This window comes from Varroa destructor, unplaced genomic scaffold, assembly GCF_002443255.2.
Source record: "Varroa destructor unplaced genomic scaffold, Vdes_3.0 BEIS01000006.1, whole genome shotgun sequence".
Classification (NCBI taxonomy): domain Eukaryota; kingdom Metazoa; phylum Arthropoda; class Arachnida; order Mesostigmata; family Varroidae; genus Varroa; species Varroa destructor.
Window position 1 is genome coordinate 14,753,005 of NW_019211459.1, and position 26,515 is coordinate 14,779,519.

The 26,515-nt window shown below is 40.4% G+C and overlaps 1 protein-coding gene and 1 long non-coding RNA gene across 16 annotated transcripts; one reads left to right on the forward strand and one right to left on the reverse strand.

Annotated features, from left to right (window-relative positions):
- Positions 1 to 24,355, reverse strand: LOC111252684 (uncharacterized). Of its 6 annotated transcripts, none has more exons than XR_015330332.1 (7): positions 24,216 to 24,355; positions 23,020 to 23,767; positions 11,295 to 19,873; positions 4,926 to 5,029; positions 3,209 to 3,366; positions 2,696 to 3,011; positions 1 to 2,459 (listed from the first exon to the last, which is right to left on the reverse strand). It is a non-coding gene; the product is annotated as an uncharacterized LOC111252684 (long non-coding RNA). The 6 variants fall into 6 exon arrangements; XR_015330331.1 differs by lacking the exon at positions 24,216 to 24,355 and adding an exon at positions 23,985 to 24,119; XR_015330328.1 differs by lacking the exon at positions 24,216 to 24,355 and having other exon boundaries at positions 11,295 to 12,104; positions 12,944 to 19,873; positions 23,020 to 23,160.
- LOC111252682 (uncharacterized) lies at positions 5,183 to 25,571 on the forward strand. Of its 10 annotated transcripts, XM_022810969.2 has the most exons (10): positions 5,183 to 5,930; positions 7,422 to 7,721; positions 8,139 to 8,380; positions 8,734 to 10,347; positions 10,807 to 10,917; positions 15,507 to 15,678; positions 15,961 to 17,020; positions 17,378 to 19,221; positions 23,058 to 24,965; positions 25,379 to 25,571. In XM_022810969.2, exons 6-7 carry the CDS (start codon positions 15,508 to 15,510, stop codon positions 16,708 to 16,710), a joined length of 921 nt encoding a protein of 306 aa, XP_022666704.1. In that variant the 5' UTR covers positions 5,183 to 5,930; positions 7,422 to 7,721; positions 8,139 to 8,380; positions 8,734 to 10,347; positions 10,807 to 10,917; position 15,507; the 3' UTR covers positions 16,711 to 17,020; positions 17,378 to 19,221; positions 23,058 to 24,965; positions 25,379 to 25,571. The 10 variants fall into 10 exon arrangements, with proteins under 10 accessions (XP_022666704.1, XP_086849208.1, XP_086849207.1 ...); XM_086993082.1 differs by lacking the exons at positions 5,183 to 5,930; positions 7,422 to 7,721; positions 8,139 to 8,380; positions 8,734 to 10,347; positions 10,807 to 10,917 and adding an exon at positions 14,014 to 14,154; XM_086993081.1 differs by lacking the exons at positions 5,183 to 5,930; positions 7,422 to 7,721; positions 8,139 to 8,380; positions 8,734 to 10,347; positions 10,807 to 10,917 and adding an exon at positions 14,592 to 14,725.
- The last annotated feature ends 944 nt before the right edge of the window (positions 25,572 to 26,515 follow it).

Sequence of the window (26,515 nt, forward strand, 5' to 3'; positions counted from 1 at the left end):
TTTGTTCTGAGAAAAATACCAACCGCGTGGTATTATTTTTATTAGCAGATGATTAGCAATGTACCGATTTTTTTTTTTTTACAATGTAGTCTCTCATACCGTGCCGCACTAGTGCATGGTGTTAAAGTGCTAATTCTTTAGATCACTTACTGATTTTTTTGCCATTTTTTATGTTCTCTACTTAATTGTCTTCAGCTTACTTGCACTGTTAACCCATTAGGTAAACCATCTGACAGTGTAATGTTGTTTTACCTCATGTTCTTACTTTCATAACTATATAAGATGTATTTAAATGTTGAATATGACTTGATGTATTTTCAACTTTTAGTTAATTGTTGCGACAAAATACAAGGGTATACTGTGCAAGTTCCTGTTAAGAGGAGATCTCTATATGCATGAGGTGGTGTCGAATTAAATCTTTTTCGGTACTAGACGGCCTGGTTGTAGAACTTGAAGACCAAGCAACTTTCCAATATAAAAAATCCAACCGTTATTGAGTAAATCGCCTTAAATAGTCAATGTGGCATTGTGCTATAGATAAAAAATAAACTTCCTCAGGGGAAGGAGTATTCATCTAGACGGCCCTGTGTTGCGCGCAGCTTTCCCTGAGGCGAAAATACAGACCTTGAATAATATACATGTATAAATATAATGTGTACTTGGAAACGTGTTCAAACGTGCAGTAACTATAAGGTATTAGCTATATTTAGGGTTAAATTATGTTTGCGATAGTTGTCCGTTGCAGTACGCCAGCCTCGTAAGCGGAATCAGCCTTTTATCATCATCATCATAACAGCGATTATGATTAGATAGATGTACAGTGAACACATCGTTAATGTGTGTTTTTTTCCATCTGCACGTCGTATTGCCCAGAAAAGCCGACGCCGTCACTTAATAATAACTACTTTTTTCTTTTTTACAAAAATCGAACTATAGGGGCTGTGCTTAGACGTTTCTTTAAAGCCACATTGATCAAACTGACCTGTCGAAATCCACGTTAGTTTCTGAAAGCTGAAAGTAAGTGGCTTTGGTGAAGCCACTTACACGTACTTCACATGAAATTGCTTGCCTTATCGGAAATAAACTTTCAAAGGACGTATATCACAATTTCATTAAACGTATCGTTAACATACCGTACAAGTTTATACCCCACGCACATATCTCATTATCAAACATGTAATTCAATGATGAAACGTAAAATTCACGTAAGCTCTTCGTTTAAAGGCTGTGAAACTGGTTGGACAGTTCCTAAAGTTTTTGGTGTGCCGATTATTTGAATTTGCTGCTTCCGCAGAGCAGCCGTACGGCACAGTTCTTATTCACACTATGCATGTCGTCGTCGGTGTTTACCTCTAGACTAGAAGGTCTTTGGGTTTACGTAACACAATGAGGCTGGAACGTGTACGTCAAAACTATCGGATACAACCTTAATGTACGTTCCAGCAGCCATGACGGTTGATGTGTAAAAAAATTTTCGAACTGCAAACAGAAAAAACGCGTGAACCCTGAACAGCCTTCGCGACACACAGCGGTTGTGAGGTGAGTGTATACATATATATATATATATATATATTATATATATATATATATGTTAATATGCAATGTATGAACAAATAGGTTTTGCTCATTTAAAAACGTGCCCAGACAATCTAGTCCTCATCAAGCTAAAGCTGCTGGGAGCAGACGAAGCCTTTCATCTAAGGATACAAGTATCAAATGTGACAGTGTTCTCAGATGCCCATTTTCAGAGCAGATTTCGTGCAGCAGTAAAACAAATTTAATAACATAAAAAAATATGCTGAAACAAAGTGCGATTTCGGAGAAGATGGATGAGAAGTGCAATTTATATGATCGGTGGATGCAGTGACTGCGTTTCTAATAGCATCGTCATTACAAAGGTCGTCGAATAATTTCTCGAGCGGCTGTTATCCCAGTGCTGGATATACAACGGAGGGTTCATCGTTTTGAATCGCAGTGGTAATTGCAGTAAACGAGTTGGCTGTTCCTTAGCTGTCTACCGTAATGACCTCCGTGCTGGTTTACATGAAACCTGTGTCTAGCCACCTTTCGTTAGTATTTGACTTCCAACAATAGACGTGTGATACCTTTGTGGGGTGATTCTAATTTGCCGGGCGCCAGTTGCCGTGACCGCTGTAGCAGTGTTTATTGTCGACCGCACGATTGTAGGCCCGGATTTATTTGATTGGACTTCGAATGATTCTCTTGACCACACTAGCGCACAGTTCGAGAACGCTTGTCTGGCTGATGTGCAAGTTTGAACTGGCACGTTTACAGCAAGCGGTCACACCGTGTACGCTTGCTGCTGCTGCCACGTATGTGATGATTGTAGAAATTGACCAATCGTGTTCACTAGCGAGCTGGTCACCTGACGAAGTACCTGTTGATGGGAGAAGCGCTGTCGCCGATCGCGTGTCCATTTGACCAGGTGTCATTTGAGGCTGAAAATAGGTTACTGCAGGCGTTATCGACTGGGCGTGTGTCACTTATGATGTATACAAGAATCTTGGGACATATTTGATGTAGGTCACATAAGTGGTGAGGCCTGTTCTCCCGAAACGGGCCCTGGTTTCGAGGCCATAATGGCTTTCCAGGATTGCATAAGGGAACTGCATCAGACATAACTGTTTCTGGCATTACGCGTAATGGTAATTTGAGGCTCCGAAAATGGCTTTACCTGAATATTTGTCGTATGTCGATCTGCTCGCATGACTTCAGCCGCCTTGCAGAAGATCTTTTCCGTTTTATGGCGGGCGGTAGTCCTTCATTTGACGTACTGCGCGTCGGTAAACTTGTCGTCGAACACGGTGCAGAATTTCCACTACTGCGATTTATTGCGTATGCAACATTCGCCCAGCGTGCTGCTTCGTTCGCCGTTGGTGACGCTTTCGAAATTATGCCATAGTTGTCAAGTATTATACTTTGAATATGTAACGATGATAGATCCGGCAGTGCTTTCCAACGATGGGAAAAACCTATAAAACATCGGAAAACTGCACCAAAAAAGATGCGCATTTCATCGGTTAAGTTGAATATTGTTGTGTTAAACTAACTATGTGTTAAATTCCGTTAGCTTAATTAGAGCTTTGACTGATGGCTATGTCAAGCACGAAATGGCATGTGCGTCAATAGGCAATGACGCGTTCTTCGAAATAACATTTTACTTGGGCTCATTACCTTTAGAACGTACCATATTTTCTCTTTCAATCTTGAGTGTACATTTACGTCTTATGGGGTTCTCGACTCAGAGGCACAAAAACGAAGCAATAGAGGTTTATCGCCAGGCAGGTCTTATTATCGCAAGCAGTGGCGAAATTTCAGGCGACACTGTTGAATAAGTGTCCATATCTGCCGAGCAAATGATTCAAAGAAAAGTTAAAAATTGTACGTACAGCTAATTGCTTTGCTTGAAATGGTGATTATTTGATACCTGTACTTAGACCTCTGGTCACGGTTCGATTCATACCATTGACAGGAAAAATTCTATGACGTAAGGCGTTCGGTGAAAGCAACATGTTTTCACTCCGTTATCGCTTTACAAATGAACTTCATAAGTACAAGTAGATCGTTCCGGCCAAATAAGGACGATAGTTAATGTAGCTTCATTATCGATATATAATAACGAACTTACAACGTCAAGTTCGTTATTATATATCGATAATGAAGTTTTCTCATGTCCGTTTCAACCAGTATCAACCTAATATAACTTCTTTGAATTATCTGCACCTATGTCGCAGTTTACCAAAGCTCTGAAGTAAAATTCGTTCACGATTTTCATCAAAGTGCAGACACTAGAATACTAGGTCTGCTGATTTTGGCAAAAAAAAATTTCTTTTACTACCATAGACGAATGTTCTTGCATCAGAATTAACTTCAGCTTGATGGCAAATTGTTTTCTAAAGGGAGCATACAAGTCGGCATTGTGTACGGTACCCGTCCAGCTTTTAAATCAACAGTAGTATGGATAGGTCGATAAATCGGTTTACCGGTTCCTAGCAGAGTGGACGTGAGAGTTACTGTGAAATGGGTCAGAAATGGCGACCCTTCCACAAAAATTGCATATTTGCATAGTACTATCTTTACACTCGTAAATACCTGGTCTATATTTATAAAATGTCTACAAACAGTGTTTTCAATTCAACACTTAGAACCACGACCGATTTTTCTTTCGAATCAGCGTGTGAGAAAACCCCGCTTGGCACTACCAGCGTCCGTATACAGCCGGGCTTTTGACCTTAAGCACACGCATCCGTGCACGTCAATCAAGTATAGATTCCCAACGCCCGGAAATTAATTAGCGAGTTACATAGACAAAAACAGAGTTCGAACGAGAAACAGCTCGGCAAATTTCTGCATTTCCTATACGTGTACCACTTCTACTGGGCAGTCACCGCGTCCGTTGCTCCTGTAGCGCGGTTGTTTATCCTCACAGCAGTTCGTAAACACCAATGTCGCATTATTTTTTCTCGTTATCGTGGTCACTATCGATTGCCATCATTCCATTTGTATTTTCAATTCACTACAATTATTCATCCACTTAGTCCCTTGTCTATTTTATCCAGGCGCCGCGTATCGCTTACCAGTTCGAACTCGTCTTCGTCGCAATAGCCAATTTGACTAAACCTAGCTAAACGTCCAGCCGTTTGACGCCACAGCGACGGGGCGTCCCGATCATTGTCTGAATCAGCCGACCGCCGTCAGTACAATACTCTGACTCTTGTGACACTTGGTGGGACAGCCACAGGGGGACCTCACGAGGCGCGAACCAATTACTAGCAACACCCGCAGCAACAATGGGTCAACTTATACTTTGGCAATACTTCTTGCAGCGAAAAAGGGAGCCACATTGGCTCCGACTCGGAAACAATTTCTCCGGGTTAAGGTTTGCTAAACGGAGAAGCACTTACTCAGGTTCCGATCGATGCGACAAGCTTGCTGCGGTACTTCCGATAACCGGGAGAAGTCCCTGACAGGTTGCTTGTGAGTTCCGGTTTGTTAAGGTCTGAGCGAACTGTAAGAGCAGAACCAGCAGCGGCAGACGGCTCGTGTTAGAACTTGCGGTAATCTGAGTAGTTACTGGGACACGCACAATTGAGACTTCGGTTAAATGCCAACCTATGAGCGAGTTTAGACGTTTCTCTTTGAGCTGACATTAACGTATGCATTATAGTATGGTTCGTAGCGGAAGTGCAAGCTATTCCGGAAGAATACAAAATTGTCTTACGAATTAATCATGCAGTAGGGCGGTAGTAGCATGCGTTTCTACATGTATCTAGACAAAAATGTTGTACAAAGTGGAGGTACTGATAGTTTGTAATTTGGCAATAGGCGAAGTAATTGTGGCAAAAAAGTCATAGAGGACAAATCAGTGGAAACGCGGCTGGTTTTAAAACCGATCTTTTGTTGTTTGCGTTGCATAACTCGATTTCGCAGAAAAACAAGTGTGAACATATAGCTCAAGACTGACGACTTCTATTAACAATCTAAGAAATGTTGAATTTTTATGTTAACACTTGTCAAGAGAGAGTATTTTGTTTAGCTGATTATCAAGTAGACGCTTCTAACTGCGACAGGAATCCTGGCCGAAGCAAAGGCAATTCGTGTTTACAAAATCTTAAAGGATTTATTACTTCGATTTATTTATTTACACCGAACGTATATAGCTAACAACTTCCTCCAAAAACGTCATGTTTCACGTATACGCTTTCAGCCGGTGATCAATCCACGAGAGGCAACATACAAGGTGTTCAAATATATGATCCTACTAGCCAAAACCAGCAGATTACTCAGAGCTCACTCCGTGCGCTCTCGGTGCTGCTCGGCGACCGCCACCTCTATTCCCATTGAGTTTGCATCTTTCCAACCCAGCCAGTCAACATGTACGATGCCCAAAAGCATTTCCGATTGCAAAGGTAGGTAACGTTTGCATGCATTGCGCGCGTAACAGCGAAAATGTTTATAGTGATGACGAACACTATTTATATTGATTGCATTTGATGAACGTATAATTTCTATATAATAAAAGACGTATATGTACAATCTGTAAACTGTGTATTTTCTTCAAGACGGATTATAATTTACAACGTAACCATACAACTTAATTGTAGTTTATATATGGGGGATCTGCGTATGGATATAGGATATTCAATTTTTAGCGACAGACTCGACGATCGAAGGTCGATGCCTAACATCAATGGTCGATTTGATACTCCATGCTAACATCTGTGGTATAAAATCACGGATCACATTAACACAAAGTTTAATTCGGATTTGGACGTTTCGAGAGTGTTTATGTTTTTCTGAGTAAACAGAATGTAAACGTCAATTGGTGATGTTATGCTTTGAAAGCGTTACCGGCGAACTTGTATTTTGGTCACATAATTAGAAAAGCTAATTTTCTTTTCCTGTAAATGACTCTGGCACTTGTCCAGAGAATGGGTGCCGTTCAGGTGAGCAGCGTTCTTTAGCATTACTAGGGTCAAAATGCGCCCTGATGAGCTTGGGGTAAGTGGATAAGACAGGGTTAATTAGCTTGACACCACCGTAAGAAACGGGCCAATAACGAGAGCAGACGAGTTGCTAATGGTAATTCTGAACTGCACATTTCCTAAGGATACTGATTCGCCGAGACGACTATACTCGTAGAGTGCGTCTTAAAATTATGGCCGTTCATCAAGTTTGTTTCCCGAGGGCATTTTGAGGCTCTAAAATTCTTTGAAATATACCAACAGATTTGGTAATTCCTTTGCTAGAGAGCTATACGATCTATGAACTGAAGAACACAACAGCGCATCGATGTCAAAATACAGACATAAGTAAAAACGTTAAATCTTTCTCTTTTTTTTCTGCTGAGAACCAAGTGTCTGGTGTATATTCGTAAAAACAAAAAAAAACAAAAAAAGGAAAAAAAGTAACTTTGACGAGACAGCTCAAGGTATCAGTATCAGCGTTAGCTAAAATTCTCTTTAATATTTGCGGGTTAATATGTGAAGGCTGTAATTTGCTTTTGACGAAAAGACCGAATATACTTACCTCATCGTTAAATGAAATCTCCACAAAATCATAGATATTCAGGCTAACCACTGTTTCGCATAGCGAATCTATTTAAAGCTTTCTATTCACCGCCAATGCTTGATAACGGGACCATTTCATCTCATTGGGAACGCTACGATTTAGCTTTCTCCGCTGTTAATGCGTCCGAAAGAGTCTGAATGAAACCTCTCGGATATCTTAGACGCACTAAGCCGAATGGTTGCTTTCTAGTAAACCATGTATCTGTTGGCATCAATAATTCAATCAACATTTTCATAATTCATCAATACAGTTCAGACAACATTACATCATAGCTGATAAATTCCATCTCTTGCTATGTTCTCGTTTGTTTTCTGTTTTGGTTGAAGTAGTGAAGTTCACCTGGTCGAAGCAGTCGAACTGCTATTTCAGCAGGTACTATGGGGGGGCAGAGCTGAGGGAGAGGAATCAACCGACACCGCTATGTGAGCTTTCTTTCCGAGGGGGGTACTCATGAGGCGATGATCACAAGTGAGAGAAGTTCAAACGAGAAGAAGCTTCAGCAATACGATACGACACCTTCTGTCGATGATATCGTGTGTCAGCCTCCGTTTGAGAAGTTAGGAGATGCTTAGAAGTTAGAAGAACGACGTTCAGAGACGATGAAGTTGTAAAGGTGGTCACGTTAAAAGGTTAGGATAATAGTTCCAGTGCAGGGAAATTCGACTGTGTTTTGTCTTTATATTCTTTATAAGTAAGCAGTGTGTCACAAGAATGACAGGTTAACCGACATAGGTTAGAAGGAACGTGCTGGTTATAAACGCTAGAACTCCAAAAAGCTTACTGGGCACAGATTTGGAGAATATCGATAGTAAAGCGAGGCGTAACCTGCAGCCACTTTTAAAAGAATTAGTACATCAACATGTGCGACGCTTGATTTCTTTCGGGTCAGAGTTTGTTGCACTCGGCTACTGAGCAATTTCCCACTTCGAACCTCTTAAACGAATATAATAATGACACAGCGCTCTCCAACCATTAAATGCGAATTAAATTATTAAGATGATTGACAACAACGTCTCCTTGCATGTTCTGTGCTCTAATCTCGACAGATGACTGTTGCTCGGCCGGACCGAAGGGCTTTCTATTTCAGGGGGAGGCAGCTGCTCTTGTGATTGCACAGGCGGAAAAAGTTAAGGTGGGGGGCATGTGGAAATCTCAGTGTTTATAGGGCCTACACATAAAACATATCAAGCGGGAATCAGAGTCAACAACGGCAACCGAGCGACTATCAGTGACGTGGTTAATCCGCTACTGATTGTGGTAGTACAAGACAGCAGAAGCGCACGTAACAGTAAGTACATATTTTTCGAAACGGTTTGGAATTTGTTAGGTAGCGAAGTATTATCTGCGAAGCATGATAATTGTCTCTTGCTTTTAATCCAGTTAACAGAAACACAGCGTGTGGGCTAAAAGGCATGACCTGTCTGCTAAAAAAGTAGATACGTCTATGGTGGTATAGGTCTTTGAAGCTTGCTACACAACAAAAAAGCCCATTATCTTTGAACTCAACATAAATCAGTTAATCTTCGACTGCTAGGAAGGTACCTATACGTTTTAGATGTCGTGTATGATCGGACGCACTTTCCCTGACACAATGAATTCCATGGAGTCGTTTTGAGGCATGTTCTGTTTTTTGTTTTTCAGGCTTGATGAATTTACGATAAAGTCGTAAAGGGTGACTTATCACTGTTGTCCTTTGGCGGTACGTAATTCAGGTATGTACGTGCATGTCGGAGTACATAGAAATTTCAGTAAAGGTTGTCTTCCATATGTGATTTGCTGCTTCGGCATTACAAGCAATGACCTCTTCAAAAATAGTACCATAGTTCGTTACGGAATAAATCTTCTAATTTTCGATTTGCTAGAACTTGGAATTTTTAGGTTCGAAATAGAATGGTAACTTGACGTTACGGACTCAGTTTTGAGAAATTTTAATAATTTTTTAAATGTGATGTACATGTTTCATAATTAAGGAGCAGGTTTCTCTGAATTAGCATCTTGCTCTAGAGCTAAACCAGAATTTTTTTCTAAATTAATCATGTTGTGTTAAATACCAATAAAGGCTCAGTCGGTATTCAGCTGTTTTTTGGAAAAATACGTATGCATGACTTTGTGATTTTGCACGACAGCGAAGCTATTTACTACCATTTCTTCCACTGTGTGTGATCGCAGTACTTCCAGTGTCCTCAAATTTGACAGCAAAAAATTAGGCGCAAAGAAGTACCTGCGGATTCCCCAAGAAACAACCCCCATATTTAGCGAAGCAGATGTTTTGAAACCTTTGGTCTTGAACAGGAAGGCATCTATAAGACAACAATGTCAGGATGGGCTAGAAAGTTGACTGTTTTAAATCATTCTCTTGTCCCTTTGCTTCAACAATGAGTGACGGGTGTGTTTTTAGCCTTATTAAATTACAGTTGCTGCAGGTTGTAACATAGCAAGTCAGAAAAAAATATGCAGAGAAACATCAGTTTTTTTTTTATCTGGGTCGTAAAGCAGGTTACAATAATTTGCAGGCAGAATGTGAATACCAGATAGACATTGTGATTGTCTAGTAAGAAAAGCTGTGGTGGCTAATGCTATCTAGCAGCAAGCACACAATGGCGGTGGAGTACAACATCTGGATTTTATTTTGAATTTAATTAAAACCTATGGCTTCGTTTTCCGGTGACGACAACTACTCTGCCGACTATAATGTTTACAAAAGTCATTTACCTGAATACAATTTACGATCATTCTCAAGCACATCAGGCTGTGTTCGTGACTGGGAGCAAAAGGAGATTAGTTAAACTGAATAAGTTGCTGGTAAGTTATTAAATAATTTTTTCGACTGCCCGGATTGACTTTGACTCGTGCGTGACCCAGAGCTTTGTGAACGTGACAGACATTCGAAGTATATTAAGAAGGCGTACGGCTTATGACTCTGTTTCTAGTCGAGGTGTGTAAACAAATTCTAAATAAACGCTTGATCTCGGCAAAAATTATATGAGAAGTAAGTAGCATAAACTAGGATGAAGTAGAATTTCACAGATTGCTATGATCCCCTATCCTGAGACCTCTGAAGAACCGAATATCGCTTTCTTCATTACTAGCCCGTACTGTTCATGTAGTAAACAGTATGTGAATTTTGATAACCTACTTTTCAATTTTTTTCATTTGCCACCCGCCCGAGCCTCCAGGGAGAATGAAGGCAGCCCTTGATACGGTTTTGCCGTGCTGCTCTCAAAACCGTCATCAGCAAACCCGACTTGCACGTAGGTAAAGTATCCTGTTCACTGAACCCGGCAGTAATACCCAGGATCATGGTGTATTTGGGACCGTCTATCGATATCATGGGTTGGGCGTCGAGCCCGTTTAAAATAGCCTTTTTGATCATTAGCAATCAAATATATTTAGTATGCGCAACCTAATTTAAATAGATAATAAGTCTTTGTTGTATTGCACGATGGTATAGCCAATACAAAGACGCGTTTATTTAACAATAGTGCATGCTAACTTGTCACCCAGCCATCACAGCGTTCGTTAGATTTTTAAACATTGAAAATAACGTGAGACATCATCACCGCAGTGACAAAACAATAATGTATATACGAGGTAAGATTATGTTCGTAACGAATTGGTATAGCTAGCTGAGGCGGTCTATAGACTTGAATGTTTTTGCTTCGGCGGACATCCAGGACCAAGACCACAATCAATTGTTTTTAAATTTATTTTCAGGTGCCGTTACTTTGACCTAGGCGAATAGGAAGCTAGGGCTATCGGGAAAAAAGCAGCGCATCTATCTAATTTCGTCTCGTAGCAAATATTCTACGCTGCGCTGTACACAAAGTTCGTATGGTAGTATGACAGGAGCTCTGCCACGAGCTCACTCTTTCGGACAAGTACATAAAACGGTTTAATAGTATTTATTTTTATAGGCGTATCATAACGGCAATGTAGCCAATCAAGAATATCGATTATTAGAAAGGAGACTTTGTGCCATGAAGCTCGAAAATTGTACTCGTGTCCAACCTAAAATTTATGTACTGCTGATGTCAGTCGCGTTACAGCCAAGCAACATTTTGCTATTTGCCATCTTAAAAATCGAAGTAGTCGGCTAAAATCTTATTCATGCTAAAACCTGAAAAACAGTGGTAAAATGTATCCTGTGTCAATGGAAAAAGATATTGTTTAATAATAATACCTACGTTGTCCGTATCACTAACCGCATTCAGAGTTCTGACCATACAAGCGTTCTTTGAGTAGATGTTTGCTCAACAGCTTTCGATACACATATAAATATGTCATTCGGCGACGGCGTGAGACACTTCATCGGACGGCTGGCTTCCAGCACAAAACGAAATGCGTCTCTGCCTGGATTCGATCCCGCACTACTACTACTACTACGTCGCTAAGCGTAGCTAGCGATATGTTGCCCGTTAATTTTTCACGGGGATGAAATTAATCTATAATTATTTTTTATCGATATGAAAAAAACAGTTTATAAGCAATACTATAATTTTCTAAATAATTAGGAAAGACTCTTCATGAAGACTTAACTATGCTATAGGTGGGACACATCCTTCGATACCCTAAAAACAAAATCAGCCAATCTGATGTCGATAAGTTGTCGAGGCCTAATCGTTAGCGAAATACCCAAATGGAACTACTTTTGTACTGCTTATGATCTGCTCTCGTTGATTGTGTTACATTAAAACCTAGGGAAGAACATGTTGAAAAGCAAACATAATATCATTTGCAAATGGTATTTTGTGCACCCAATTTTGTGTACGTTAGTTTACATCTAGCTTGACAAATGATTCACTGATATCCTTGCTGCTAGCTCACATAAGCACATCGTAAAAGTCATATATGTCTGTATGTTTGTATAATCTATAGATTTACCTCGTCCAAAGTCCAATATTTGATGGTAAGGCATAAGCTATGCTAGCAGCGTTGGTGTTAGGGTTGAATTTTCTAAAGATACGTTCCACTAAGTTCTCCAAAATATCCAGTAGGAGCTATTATACGCACGCCTAGCATCCACAAAAAGATAATGAGTTGTTACTTGCTGTCTAATATTGTTGCATCACAGAGAGGCATGGTTAAAAGCTAGATGCGTCGATCGTAAAAAGCTAAAAAAATCATGGAACATGTTTTCCTCATGAGGATATACGAATCGTAGGCGCCTGATTCAGTCTGTGGACTCTACTTTCTACAGAAAAACGATATCTATTTTGTAATTACACGGATTTTTAACAGCTAGTCAAAAATTGACAAAGAGAATAAGATCTCTAATACTAGAATAAATTTTGCTATGATTTAGCAAATTTTTTAATGCTACGCCATGCGTACCGAATGAATCTGTTGGTCTAGCGGTAAGTAAATGTGAGTATCTCTCTTTTTAATTTTACGTTACCTTAAATTTCCCTTAAGTTAAGTGCTTACCAAGTAGGAAAAAATCGAATACATATGTGCGTACAGCATTTACTGTAGATATTTTTCGGATGCTAACGATGTTATAGTAATGGATTTAAGTTTCGATCTAATGCATAAAAATTAAAATAAAGGTCGGTAAATATATAGTAATTCGTAGGCGAAATTTTTTCATTGCGTTAGCATTTTTCGAAAAAAAATAAGCATGTGGCTCGTGAAAAGACTCATTAGAACTTGTTAAACGATAAATCAACTGTGGCACATTTGGGCCAGAGGAAAAGTCACTCTGCCCACTGCTAGAAATGGTAGAAGTGTAGCGTCCTCTTAGGACAGCCGAGGCCAGGCAACAAAATGCTGTATCGCCAATCCAAAGGAAATATTTGTTTGTCCTACAAGTTTAAGACTAAGATCATTACTCTAATGGACGAAGCGTTTGTACCTCTGCCCCTTAACGCATCTTAGAGTAAGGCGGATTTAAGCCTAAACCTATAGCCTTTAAGGAAACCAAGTGAAGTGGTGTTCAACAAGGCTGGTGATACGGGATAGGCATCTGGCCTTAGTGGTCGTTCTAGCACAGCACTAGAGTTCTACTTTGGCATGAAGGGCCTTTACATGCAATTTTCTTGTAGAAAAGGGCGGCACTACAAAGTTTTTAACGCACACATGTAACAATTTTCACGCACTCGTTGCACAGCGATGTCTCTTCTATAGTAAGTAATCAGGCATACGATTTTTTTGACCGTAGATGCCGGTTCAATTTTTTCTTGTAATAGGTTTTGTATACGCCCTACTGTAATTTAATATTCAACCCCAAATTTATTGTATACTCAAATCACAAGCTATTATTGCTTATGTTACTAAAGCAAACTTAGTCTCGTCACACGTCACGGTAACAACAATAAATGGAATATATTTGGAAAGGATAATCTTCAGCGCACTCCTCTCGAATCGATCCAAACGTTGTTTTATATGACAATGTCGCTGTGTGAGCTTCATTGATAAAACTCCGCAAAAAAAAGATAAGGATATTTCATTTTTCAGCACCCTTTTTATTTCCTATAGAACATATTAATTCACTAAGCCATTCTTATTTGCGGGGCTCAATTGGGCTAGTTCCTAGTCCGGTCATCTGCCAAGCAAGCATTGCCAAGATTCAAACGTACCAAATCCATAGTCTACTAGATATCAACCAACGGACGCTAAGCATAGGTGGTACATTGTTGAAAATATGAAAACTCGTAATTTCCCCCCAAAAACATGCTGCACATCCCTTTTCCAAACATACAATTCAGTTATTTGCTAACACTTGTAAATTTCAATGGTTTTTTTTTGTCATTTTATCACATTGTTAGACACAAATATGATGTCGTTGGGTTGGTATCTAACCAAGTCCGGACGAGTAAGCCCTTCTTTGTCCCAGTTCGACACACAGACATCAGCACAGGGGTACAGCGCCAGCAGCGGCGACGACAACCACCTAAATAACAACATCGCCATGAGCGGAATGGAGAGCTAACAAAGGCTGTTCCATCTTATTGAGTCAAATTTAAATAAAGAAATTACGAAAACATAATCTATCATCTTCGACAGACTCATGTTCAGTGAAATGGAGTGCCCGTAATCCATTTTTCGGCACAATTATTCATCGAGGTCAGTGTTACTCGAACCCCGCCATTGCTCTCTCTGCGGGCGACGACAAGGGCTGATAGCATTCTGGTTTTTGGTTGTACGCCCCCACAGTCTTGCATAGTAAAGCCAGACTATGATAAGTAAAGTCTTCTCTTATAATTTCGCTAGATCAACATTGTTGAAGGTTGGTGAGTTCGAAGAAAAGCGTTCGCTCACCTACATGGAAATTCTACATGGAAGACGTGTGTTTCGGTACTCGGAGGGCCAGAGTAAACGCGCCAATAGCCTAGCAGCATTCCAGTGCTAACTGTTCTCGTGTTGAGTAGAGTGTGAAACAGAGACGGAAAGTTGTTTTTTTTCATATATACATGTATGTATATTATTAGCTAGAGACATTTTGGCGACCGATGCTTCACTGACAGCAGCAGCAGCAGCAGCTTGGCAATGGCCCCCGGACCGTTTTCTACGAGTGACCAATGTAGCGTTTCGCCAACTTCGAGCTCGTTCGATACAACTTATATTTGAGACTTATGCCATCGCTTACAATCGCACTTAAAGACCTTGCTTTGCTCTACTGAAATGTTGATTCGCCGTAAGCCCTTGATCATTTCTCGCTGGCGGTTTTATGTTATGCTGTTGCTAAACTATATAATCCGCTAACACAGTAGCGCTGCTTGAGCGTAATTCGAAAAAGTATACGAAAATGTTATTTGTTAAAAAAATTGTTGGCTTGTCTTCGAGGCACGTATAGATTGTGGCCTTTATTTTACTAGTGGTTCTAACGCTCCAAGAGTCAACGCTGTTGGCATCCAAATTTAACAAGCTTTTTTCATAAATGTTTCACTCATTAATGTCATTTTAGACACTGTGGATGAGCTTGCGCCGTTATGATTAACATGGTTGTTTTTTTTTTTTTTGCTATTGATTGATACAAACGTTATGAGACCAAACGAATTTTTCGGTCCCTTAGACGCATGCTATAGTTAGCGTACTTTATTGTGATACAAAAATTTGGCCAAATCCATGAAGGAAGTCGCGCTATCCGTGCAGCCATTGGCTGGTGCACCAACCTCAGCGGTCGACCTTCAAGTAAAATTAGGTAGATAACCAGAGCATAGCTTGTTACTATCCTATTTATTATGTCCCGCCTCAAAAGAACTGATAAAGTAAAATGCAACGAACCAAACAAATTCAACTTTCCTATTTAGGCTAAATGTGCCGGGCTACAACTTCCTTCAAAGTACACGTTTAGTTCTTATAAACCGACTTTTTCTTCGTTTAAACTCAAATCTGTACATATAAAATACGCAATATCCCCTGGAGATGTTGTCTTCGAGAACAGATGTGCTCCATTGCTTTTATTCGCTTTGTAGAATGGATGAAATCGAAGGAACAAGGACGAGTGTCGCTATCGTAACTAATTCTCCGCCGGATGAGATTCCGCCAACTGGCAGTACCCGAAAAGCATTCGTTACGTGCGATGGCAGAGCCTCCTTTGATTCAAGTGTCGTTTTGTCAACAGTGGCATCGTTTCTGAGGGAAAAGGTAAGACAACATTTCTTAACAAATTATCCTGTACGTTGCATGTATTGCCATGCTGTTGCACAGTCGGTGTATGATGGAATCATCACAGTTCAGATTGGATCGTAAATCATCATGGTAGAGATACTTCAGCTGCTGAGCTCCGCATCGTTACCACAAGTGGTATACGAGGGTGCCAATGTCGCGTTCCTGCGCAGCGCATTCTATCTAATCAGCTTACATTTACAGAAGCATAGGTTCAATAGTGTGATCAGCTTCTTCGTCATTGATTGTGCCTTTTTTTAGGTGTTCCCCATCATAGGCGATCACTGCCTTATCAACCTACACTGGAACGGCACAGATCTGTCGACACTTCACGTACGAAGTGTAGTCCCCGATAGCCATGTGTTACTACCCCGAACAGCAGCACCGCCCTTAAGCGACCCTGAACAAGTGGCGAGCTCGCTGTCTTTGGCTCGGGATCAGGATGATGCCGCATTTACGTCGCCACCGGCAAATATCACAATTAAAGAGGAACCTATCGATGTAACCGACGAGCTTATCATCGCGGAGCATGAGATTAAACAAGAGCTTAACGTCGATCAGGATGACTCGAGTTCCGATGAAGGCAAGTTCGACACTGAGGATCAGATGATCGATACTGAAGATGAGATCTTAAATGGGTCTGGCACTTCGTTGGTTAACGACAAACAATATGACGACTTTCGGCCTAAACCCCCTGTACCAGCACTACCTCCAGCAATGGATCACGCGGCATTTCCAATGTATTTGCCTCAAAGCTCAATGATCCCGATGATTCCTGTGGTGGCTTTTAGCCAGTCGCAGCTTCCTTGCCATCAGATGACCCCTATGTTGTTATCACCGATGCAGACCATGTCCCAACTGCCCATACAGGGGCTACCGTTGGTGTCTGGATACAACCACTGTCTGCAGTCGCCGTTCGGAATACAACCTGTCACTCTGCCATTGTCACAGCAGCACCAGGCTGCTGCCGAGCCCAACGTTATCTTGCAACGCAATACCAGATACGTGTAAGGGTACAAATTGTAGCTGATATGCTAACTATATTATGCAACAGAGTTTGTAATCACGACTTTACAAACAGAACGCGACTTATTTGGAAAAATCCTGCTGAAAGCGAATAGTGGACAGCTTTTGTAAAGAATACAATGGTGCCTCATGAACAACAACGAAAGGCGAAGGATAACATAAACATTCTTCGCAAGTATTCGTAGCTGGAAACGTCAGACTCCCAAATCTCAGTTTACCCTTCCTAGCGATAGGCAACAACGAAAACGATTTGAAGATTTGACATTAGATTGAAGTTGCCGCCCAGACACTACTAGTAAGTATAAGACTCCTGAGCTGTTTGATAATCTGCTCTCAACATGGTATAACTAAGCTGCTAGAGCTAGACAATTATAGTGTACTATAAAAGTAGCGATAAGATTAACCAGATTTACGAAAGTGGTACGCACAAAAGCCGCTTACTATTTTTATAAGCGAACTTGTACGTGCAGCAAAGGTGCCTTGAGGCATATGAGCTTTTCCAAATTGTTATGTCCATATCTCTAAATCCTGCTCTATGTAGTCTGTGCATCTATGTTACGATAGCCGTTGGATAGCAAAGCACCTATTAGTTCCGTCAATGAAAAAACATTGTTAAAATGGAAATGCTAACCGGAAGCTGTTTTTCCTGCAGGATTTCATTATAAGTAAACATTCAAGATAGGGCCAGAATAGGGATCAACGAAACAAAAATGACGGAGATCCGACTGAACCATTAATCCCGCAAAGATGGACGTGAATGACGCCTCTGAATAATCAATCAGCCAGCGGCTTTACGTAGGGGCATCGTTAGAAATATTCTTAATCGCTGTTATATAGAGACCTGCGACATGTTGAATGTTATACAGGGTGCTCATAAAATTATGCGTACTAGTGGGTTTGCACAATTGCAACCAAACTCCGTAATTTTAAAGCTGAGCTACAATATAATTGTCAGATTGCCCTGTGTTCATGATATTTTGCGTGTATGGAAGCATATTGCCCTCTGACTAGTATTGACTGATGCTCTATTTGTAGGCAGGATTCTGTGAATAGCTTCGTTAGAAATGGCGTTCACAGTTTTAATTAATACTTGTTTGATGAAGGTGCACCTATGAGAAATCAATGTTGGGAGGTATACGAGGCAATGTTTTAGTGATCGGCCCCTCATATCTTGGGTATGGGACCGCTGTATATACACCTGTAAATAATAGTACGCGAATGTTTATTATATTGGAGGGCATACAGTTTTCATCGATGCCTAACTGTCTGTATCTCCCGAGTATTTGAACTTTAAAGATGGAGTTCTACATAGCAGCTATACATTTCATTTGTATAAAATGACATCATAGATGAAGCCAGAATTAATTTTAGGTAGAAAAAAAGCACACGAATTTTCAAATTCGTCTGCTCATTTCTACATATGTTGTAAATTCCTCATGTTGTGCGTAATGTGTACGCAGAACATAAGGGAATTCAATGCATCAAATGGGATGTACTGATCTTTCAAGTGTTGTGCTAGGAACATCTGGGGGCAGGCGCGAGATCTATCTGGTGTTGCCGTTCAATACAAAAATTTACTGTGATTTTATGTAAAGGACACCTATTGATTGAAATTGCAGCTGAATCATGATCATATCAGTAAATCAATGTAGATCGCCATATGATTACACGTGTACACCCATGTCCGTCAACGACGTTGGTATTTAACTGCTCCTGTCAATGACGCATACATACGATCTGATTTAGCCTACTGTCCATATTAGACAATTCACCTTCTTATCCATAGCGGTTGTATGCCCTCCAAACGTATCATAGCGCACACTATATATAGACTTTATGCATAGAGACATGATTTATCTGCACTACGATCAACAAACGCGGAGTCGATTTTACCGCTAAAACGGCCGCCATCATCTCACTGAAAAGAATGACGTAATCTATCGTCTTTCCCTTTAGATTTTCAAAGGCTGTCATCGTCTTCCTTTGCGTTGCCAAGTTCAATCTTCTATACGTGTGCATATAGTCCTCCATTTGAGAGTGAAACGTTACATCAATGTTTTTTTTCGGAACGTTTTTGTTGGTGTTGACATCTTCCAGTCCTAGATACTCTTTGCTATATATTTAGAGTGTGTATATGAATTATATAGAAAACAAGTTAAATTTATTATTTTGTAATTTTTACGCATCAATCACTGGTGTACCGTTTTTGTCCTACCTGAAATAGAATGTAAGTCACTCTCAGTCACCTTACGAATTGCTCCTAATCAAATACCTGGGAGTAGGATATGGCAACTTTTCTAATCAAAATGTTAAAATACGACTGATTGAGGAACAGGTCGACGAATCCCAACGGTCGCCGGAGAAGGGCGACTTACGGTTATGCAGCTGTATGATACGCCACTGTACATATATATTTACATGTCTGTTAAATATATATATAGTTAAGCAAGTGTTTTTCGTTAAATTCGTGTCCTCATTGATACTACCTACGAGCGGGTGAGTACTGTTCGCTCGATTTTAATAAAGAAGAAAAAACAAAAGACGTTTGACATTTAGAAAGTATGGTTTATAGGTATAAAACATACACTTTTTCAATGAAAAAAAAATGTTGGGTTATTGGGGAGGGAGGGAGCGAGCCATTCCGCTTCTTATACTTTGTTTCTTTTTATGGCTCAGTAGATGCTGCTGCGAATTCCGAAACTAATCGAAGGAATTACCACGTAATTAGTAAGAAAAGGACTAATAAAATCGGGAGCGTCGGCTTCTTGTTGATGATTTCATCTATAAAGCAAATTCGGATAGGCGAGCTAGCGATAAATAGATGAAATGAATAATAGTACTAGTAATGATGCGGGGGGCAACAAAAGTAGCATAAACTAGTTTCGACTAGAACATTAATCTCGTGTAGATAGAGGCACGTATTGATGAAGATATTTCGGCGACGCCCAAACTCGTTGAAGCTTTTGCGTAGTAGATGGTTCTCTTTCCTGCCACAACGTCAAGACGGCCGCACCCGTTGGTGGCTTTCTTCTCGACCACAATGGCCAAACTTGTTAAGGTTTTTATTTATTAGATGTATCTGCGGCTAGATGGCTTCAGAGTCACAGATTTCAGGTCGTTTGAATGCGGGGCGTTGATGCTAGTGACACTGGAAAGCAGAGGTCATGTAATAGTAGAAGCGCTGAAATCGCTGGAATGACTTCACTCTAACTCAATATATAGAGCCTTGAACAGGAGTAAAATTTCTCTAAAGGAATTTACAGTTTTATTGCGATACAGGCACATTACTGTTCAAGCCCATAAAAAAATAATGTAGAAGATGAGCTGTTGGAGGAAACGGTCCAGAATTGCTTCTGTCGTTTTCGGTCTGCGCAAAATGCTCCCTGTAGTTGTCGAGCAGTTATATAAAAACTTAATGAAATTGTCACAAAGGCTGAGCAAGACCGACACGTGAGCGGCCATGACATCGTCAATCGATCAGACACAAACAGCCTTAAGCTATGAAGAAAGAAAAAAGCTGAATACTAAAGGAAGCTTCAGCTTTGGGTAGCGTACGAATTGATGCAAAAGAACATACGCGATCGTATTGTCATTTGCGAGACGGCACAGTACTATCAAGTAATTTGTAAGCAATCGACTGGAGATAATAACAAGTACGATAAAAATGTGCTCTACCAAAGCCTGGGTTGACGCCCAATAAGGTGCAAATATCACTTGTTACCCACCTAGAAAGCACAGTTACGGTGCTACAATATAAAAATTATTTTCGCTTAAAAATTGCCAATAGCTTTTGGTGCGTATTTAGTTAACTCCAATATCGTTCCCCTTGTCTGTTAAAAATAGAGGGCCGGCACTCCTCAACATGGCTGAAAACTTTGCCCGTGTCGCGGTGGGAAGTGAAATACGGTTGGAACATTCTTCAGTCTTTAACGAACGGTAAATGGAAAGACTGAGGGCAATTCCTTAAGCTAGTTCGTTCGAATAAAATCTTGCTCGGACAAAAGGCATGATCACATAATGATGAAAGTATTTTTTTTTCTGTAGATTATCATTAGGATTTCATTTAACACCAGCATATTGGTTGAACTATAAGCTCAATGAGTTCTATTGATGCTGCCGATTTACAATTGTCAAAGTAGGCGAACCATTGGCTTTACCAATCGATTGAAAGAAAATACACATTTAAATGTGCTCTATCAAGGAAGTGCACGTTTTAAACAGCCGAACTTCATCATCAAGTGAACTCAGTCATCAAGGGCCCCGCTGAATACACCTGCCCGTGGCGAGATACGAAGAACGATTCAGTTACGGGAAGTTTTATAGGCCCATACTATAAATGCAGATAATTTATCTATATACGCGTCCCAGAGCCCAAAGTACTATTATGTACCGATGGGTTCAGATTTACCTGGGTCTGGTGCACTGTTCTTTAGTTAAGTTGAACGGCGTTTATAGAATTTCCATAGACATAATTTAATATTGCAAGAGAATCACTGTACCCATCGATTTCTAGTCGTCTCAACACTTTTTCCTATTCATTCTAGGTACGCACATTGTTCGCATAAAAATCTATGCCTCCTCGGATGAGGATAGCTTTTGCTAAAACTCGCCCACACCTACGAATAATATAGGTTATTAGTATATGTGTAATCACTATCCAGATGTTCCTGCAAAACCCAGTTCTCAGGATCGACGTACAAAACTGAGCGAAACAAATGTAGCAAGAGCTCGTTACGGCTCCAGACTTCAGACACGTATTTGTTCCGTGCGCCATTTTGAATCAATGGCATATAACCTGTGCGCCTCACATCTAGAGTGGGTCAGTACAGATTTTATTGGTAGTTCTGAATAACGGTTTCCTGTTCAGTTTCCGCAATGCTTACCCAATACGCATGCAAGTTTTCACTTTGAGTAAAAGAAGCCAGTAGTACTTTGCTTAGCTGCCTCGTTGTGTCACAGGAGACTTGCCATCCCGCAAGAGGATTTCGAACGGATAGGAGGTAACCTCGTCGTCGTTCTCAGCCTTTCGTTTGGCGTTATTTTTCTTTTAACCAACTCATTTTCTATTGAAAATAAAACGAGGGCGCGAAATTTCCAAGCGGTTGGAATCAAGAGACGGTTGATAGCTAGCGCCGAAAAAGGGCTGTTATCCATGGACTCGGTTTATCCTTGTATTGTACATACACCTACTTTACCTGCCACTCTCTACGGAATCCGTCTGTAGCAAAAGGGCCTTTTATAAACTCAGGTACCTAGCCTGAAGCTTGTTTATAACAAGGTCAATGTTTGTTAACAAGGGCAATTTCTCGGCAATACTATCGAGTTGGGAAAAGAAATCGCCTTTGCTGAATCACTCAGCATCATGACCATGTGTCCAGTACTCGCATTCTATTTCTTACTGGCTATCGGTTTACGTACGTGTTTAAGTCCATGCAATAGCTATATGTGACGTCTCAATCGAACAACGACACGTAGAGTTAGCGCGTCCTTCCAAAAGATCCTCCTGTACTAGGGATGTCAAACAGCAGGCGGGATACAAACACGCCTTGTACAACGGATTTCGCATCTATGGCAGTTCGAAGCTTTGCAACATCGTCGGTCGGTGGTTGAATGAGTGGAAACAACTGTCTTCTTCTGCGCACCAACGCCTGCCGTACGTTACTTTTCTGTGTTGAAAAGCTCTCATTTGCGATTGCTTCGACTGTATCGGTTAAACGACCTTGATATAGTATCATAAGAACACACTTACTTTTGATAATTGCCGATCGAAAAGTTAATTAAGATTGATCATTAAATTCTGTATCGTGACGAAAAAGCGCCTTTAGCGAACGTGGCAGCTGTTTTTTGGTCGACAAAGCTCTTAAACGCTAGTTGTCTAGTGCAGGATGATCGCGACCGTCATGTCTTGACATTGCAATGCAAGCGCCGAACTAGTCGCGCGAACCTACAAAGCGAAAACAAACATCTACATACCCTTGTATATTCTCCTGATACAATATTACACTCATTGACACCTTTAATATTTCACTATTGCATTAGTATAATCTATATATATCTACTATATATAATCTGCTATAGTATAACAGAAGCGTCAAATTATTCTTCACTGCGTCGTATCCAAAAATGACTCTGTCCGGATGTGCTGTTGATCTATGGGGGCCTCAGGGGTAACACGTAATTCCAGTTTACCTCAAAATAAATACTGCGAGTTTTACGCATGGTATTGCCGAACAGGGCGTACGCAAATCGAAAGCCCTCTCTAATTGGATTTGCAGGATATGCGCTGACGCTCACCATTTCCTATATGTTTTTTCATTTCTTTGTTATCACAGTGTCGTCCTGATGAAAAGCTTATCATTGCTTCATAATGGAGCCAGGTGCACCCCATAATCGGGTGGTCAGTCTACTTCGTCGTTATACTTGAAAAGTACTATTCCGAATGGACACGGCGAACAAGTTCTTTGAGCTAAACGAATCACTTGAGGCGCGCGAGGTGCCAATGTCGCCTGATACCACGAGGATATCAAGGACTGTCGCTAAGAGAAGTCTTCTATAGTATTTTTCCTCTGTCAAAATGGCCGGCTGATTACGTCACGGACGGAAAAAATTCGCTTCAATTTCAAGACGATCATAAATTTATCCGCAGAGAATCTACTCGCATGGAACTAGGTGCAAAGATAACCACAGCTAATAAACTGTATCGCTAAACTGAAAGTTTGCCGTGCTTGCGGCAAACGCTGCTTCGAAAAAGAGATACCTAGATATTGTTCAAATCAGTCTCTTCAAATATGTTACATGCTTGCTTGTAATCTTCGTGCCTCTTATTGTTGGCTTGAAGAGGCATCCCGCGTGGTTTCAGCCGTAGTAGTAACAGTCTCATGAAACGTAATCAACGCGCAACAATGAAGATGACACAAGGATCATACTGCACACTTTTCTGTTTATTACCAATACTGTCTGTTGTACCGTGACTCTCGACAACGTTGACGCAGTTAGTCATTGCTAATTTACACATATCCATGCCACTCCGTCCTGTTTTTTTCTATAGAACGAAACAATTTAAATTATTATTATTATTATTAAGCTTATATTACTCATAGACTAAGTGACACCCACTCCAGAGGTCAGGCGTGGTAGTTTACAGTTTGACGCCGTTCGGCTATCGTGCCCAGTGCCCATACAGTGATTCAGTAAATGGATGTATTGACTTGTCTACGTCAGTTCAACGTTAGAAAAGCTTGATCGATCACTTAACATACCGGTCTATACGCCTTCATCGTATCGGCTTTCCACAAAATCGACATGTTTTTCTTTCTTTCTTTCTTTCTTTTGTTTTTTCTAAAAGAATCGAAAATTTACAAAATTTTAGGTCTGAACATTTTGTTTGTAGGGTCTGTAGGCACATTTTTCACTGGCTAACCATACTGGCCTATAGGTGCGAAGCAGCTAAACTCCTATCATGGGTCGCAATGTACTGCGTTGGAACTTACCTATAACTGGAACTCGAAACATTCGCACGTCGCGGAATAAAGCCGAAATGATCCTGGCCACAGCCATTGATGCTTAATACTTCCAGAAGTAACTAGATATGAAATTTATTTTTGAAGATACCTCACACGTCTGCTTGCGTAACTCTAGTGTAACGAGCAGGTAGAATACGCTAACTTATAGGCCCTATAAAGGTAACACAGACATGAGAATATAGCTCTTTTTCCACGTATAAGATTCAGGCGTTATCATAACTATTATAGCATTGCTTATTTTCAGACAGGGTCATTAAGAGATATTGATCTGAGTCTCCTGTCATAGCATTCTAATGTACATCGACACATGCAAGTTGCGTAAATTAGAGAAATGTAAGTTTTAAAAACATACATAAGTTACATGACGTTTTGATGGGATGTTGAACTTCTAGGCTCCTATAAATTGTTCCGCATTCTAATGTTATTATTATAGCAATTATAGACATATTTTACTAATGGGTTAGTAATTGAATGAATCTAAAAAGCTCTCCCCTCGTCTTGCTGATTGGAGTGGGTGGAAACAATTTAGGGGTAGTATTGCGCATATGACGCAACGATACTTTCTAGTGTTAACATATTCATCATACTTGCAAGATCGGCCAACTTTTACTATAAACGACGAGGTCGCGCGGCTGCGAGATTGAGCGCTCATCCCAGCATATCAGTAACAGTGTGTCAAACCACTCCAAGCTGTAGGCCGCAGCTCCTTGGCCTTAGGTAAACGTTTAATTATAAAAAAAATGGAGGATACAGATGGCAATGCTGTCGATAAGCTTTGTTACGCATTTCTCTAATAATATATAACTAATATCCTCTGAAAGTGTACAGAATAGAACAAAATACACGGATTCACAATATTTTATAAATAAAATATATTCATAGTGCACTGCGACACAATTTGTTGAATTTTAGCTATTTATCGAGGCGCGGAGTTGACTGCCCCGTTAATTTCAGTTTTGCAAATCGATAAATGGTCAACCTATCTCAGGAGGTGCTGGCTTGACAACACTGTTGATGCGTCAGCACAAGTCGATGGCAAGGGCGTTCATAAACTGTAGCACAACAGCCCTTATATTAATTCCCTATAATTAAGTTTTAGTAAGTTAAAAGCTTGATTAATATTATCGCAGGTGGATGGCGGCATGTACGGTTGCAGGGATGCAAACTTGCCCACCTGAACGTAGAGGCTTCTCTATTCGACAGGATAATCCGAACCTACTGCATCTCGTAGGAACTACTGAGCTGTTATATCTACAGACGATCAATAAATATGAATGCTGTGTATTTCAATAATTCACCGGCGGAAGTTGGACTCCAAATTGACCGGCTGTCTCTTGTTTACTAGTTTCCTTCTACTAAGTGTCTCTCTGTTTTTGATTAATGATTTGATTAGAACCTTCTTTTTTGATTGTGCACACTAAAAAACTATATTTTAGGCTGTTAAGGGTGGCTTGAGTTGCTTTTACATTTCAAGTCTATGGCTCGATGCCCAAAAATGACCCAGTGTCACGGCTCACACGGGTAGTTCAGAGAAGTCAGTGTTGGCCAAATGGGATTTTGAACTAGATGTTAGCGGTACATTCAGTATGCTAAAGTTTCCTGTTGGATTGTTTGACGGTAACTATACAAACATTGATCAACAACCATTTCAGCCGATAGTAGTACCATAACCCCTCAATAAACAAAAAGTATATCAGTGCTGGCTTGAATTCTATTGGCCATACGATTTCTTGCTTAATGTCTTCTATTCAAACGGTGCTATCTATGTACCCAAGAAATCAGGAAGCATAAGGGTGAAAATAGTTAATTTGGCTACATGTAAAATATTCCAGAATGGAACATATATTTGATACAGAAATCGTTTGCCTTTTGGCTTTCAGTGCGCGTTTTGGAGAAACTGACGGAATCCAGTACCGAACCTTGGCCTGTTTGCACCTGTGTTTGTATAAGTTATTCACGAAAGATTAATGGAACTCTGCCGGCACAATTTACTGTCGATTCCATAGTAAAAAAAAAAAAAAAAAAAAAACAGGTATGGTTGGGGTTGATTGTCAATGCATTTCTGGTAATATGGCCAGATGCAGCTCACTCCTGCGTAACAAGAAATAGCGATAATAGTAAACTATTTTCTTTTACAATCCTAAGGTTTATATGAGAGTTAGATTCGAATAATGCGAGTTGATAGAAAGGGGTAGAGCTATAATTAGAAGCCTAATTTTCTTTTATTAGACCTGTACTGTATTCCGATGGTACGAACTCTCTGCTTG

Bases quoted from the DNA above. Each gene is read 5' to 3' on its own strand.
- LOC111252682 (XM_086993073.1), top strand. From the start codon at position 15,457: ATGTTGTCTTCGAGAACAGATGTGCTCCATTGCTTTTATTCGCTTTGT. The intron at 15,679-15,960 runs GTAAGACAACAT...GCCTTTTTTTAG, and splicing joins CATCGTTTCTGAGGGAAAAG to GTGTTCCCCATCATAGGCGA.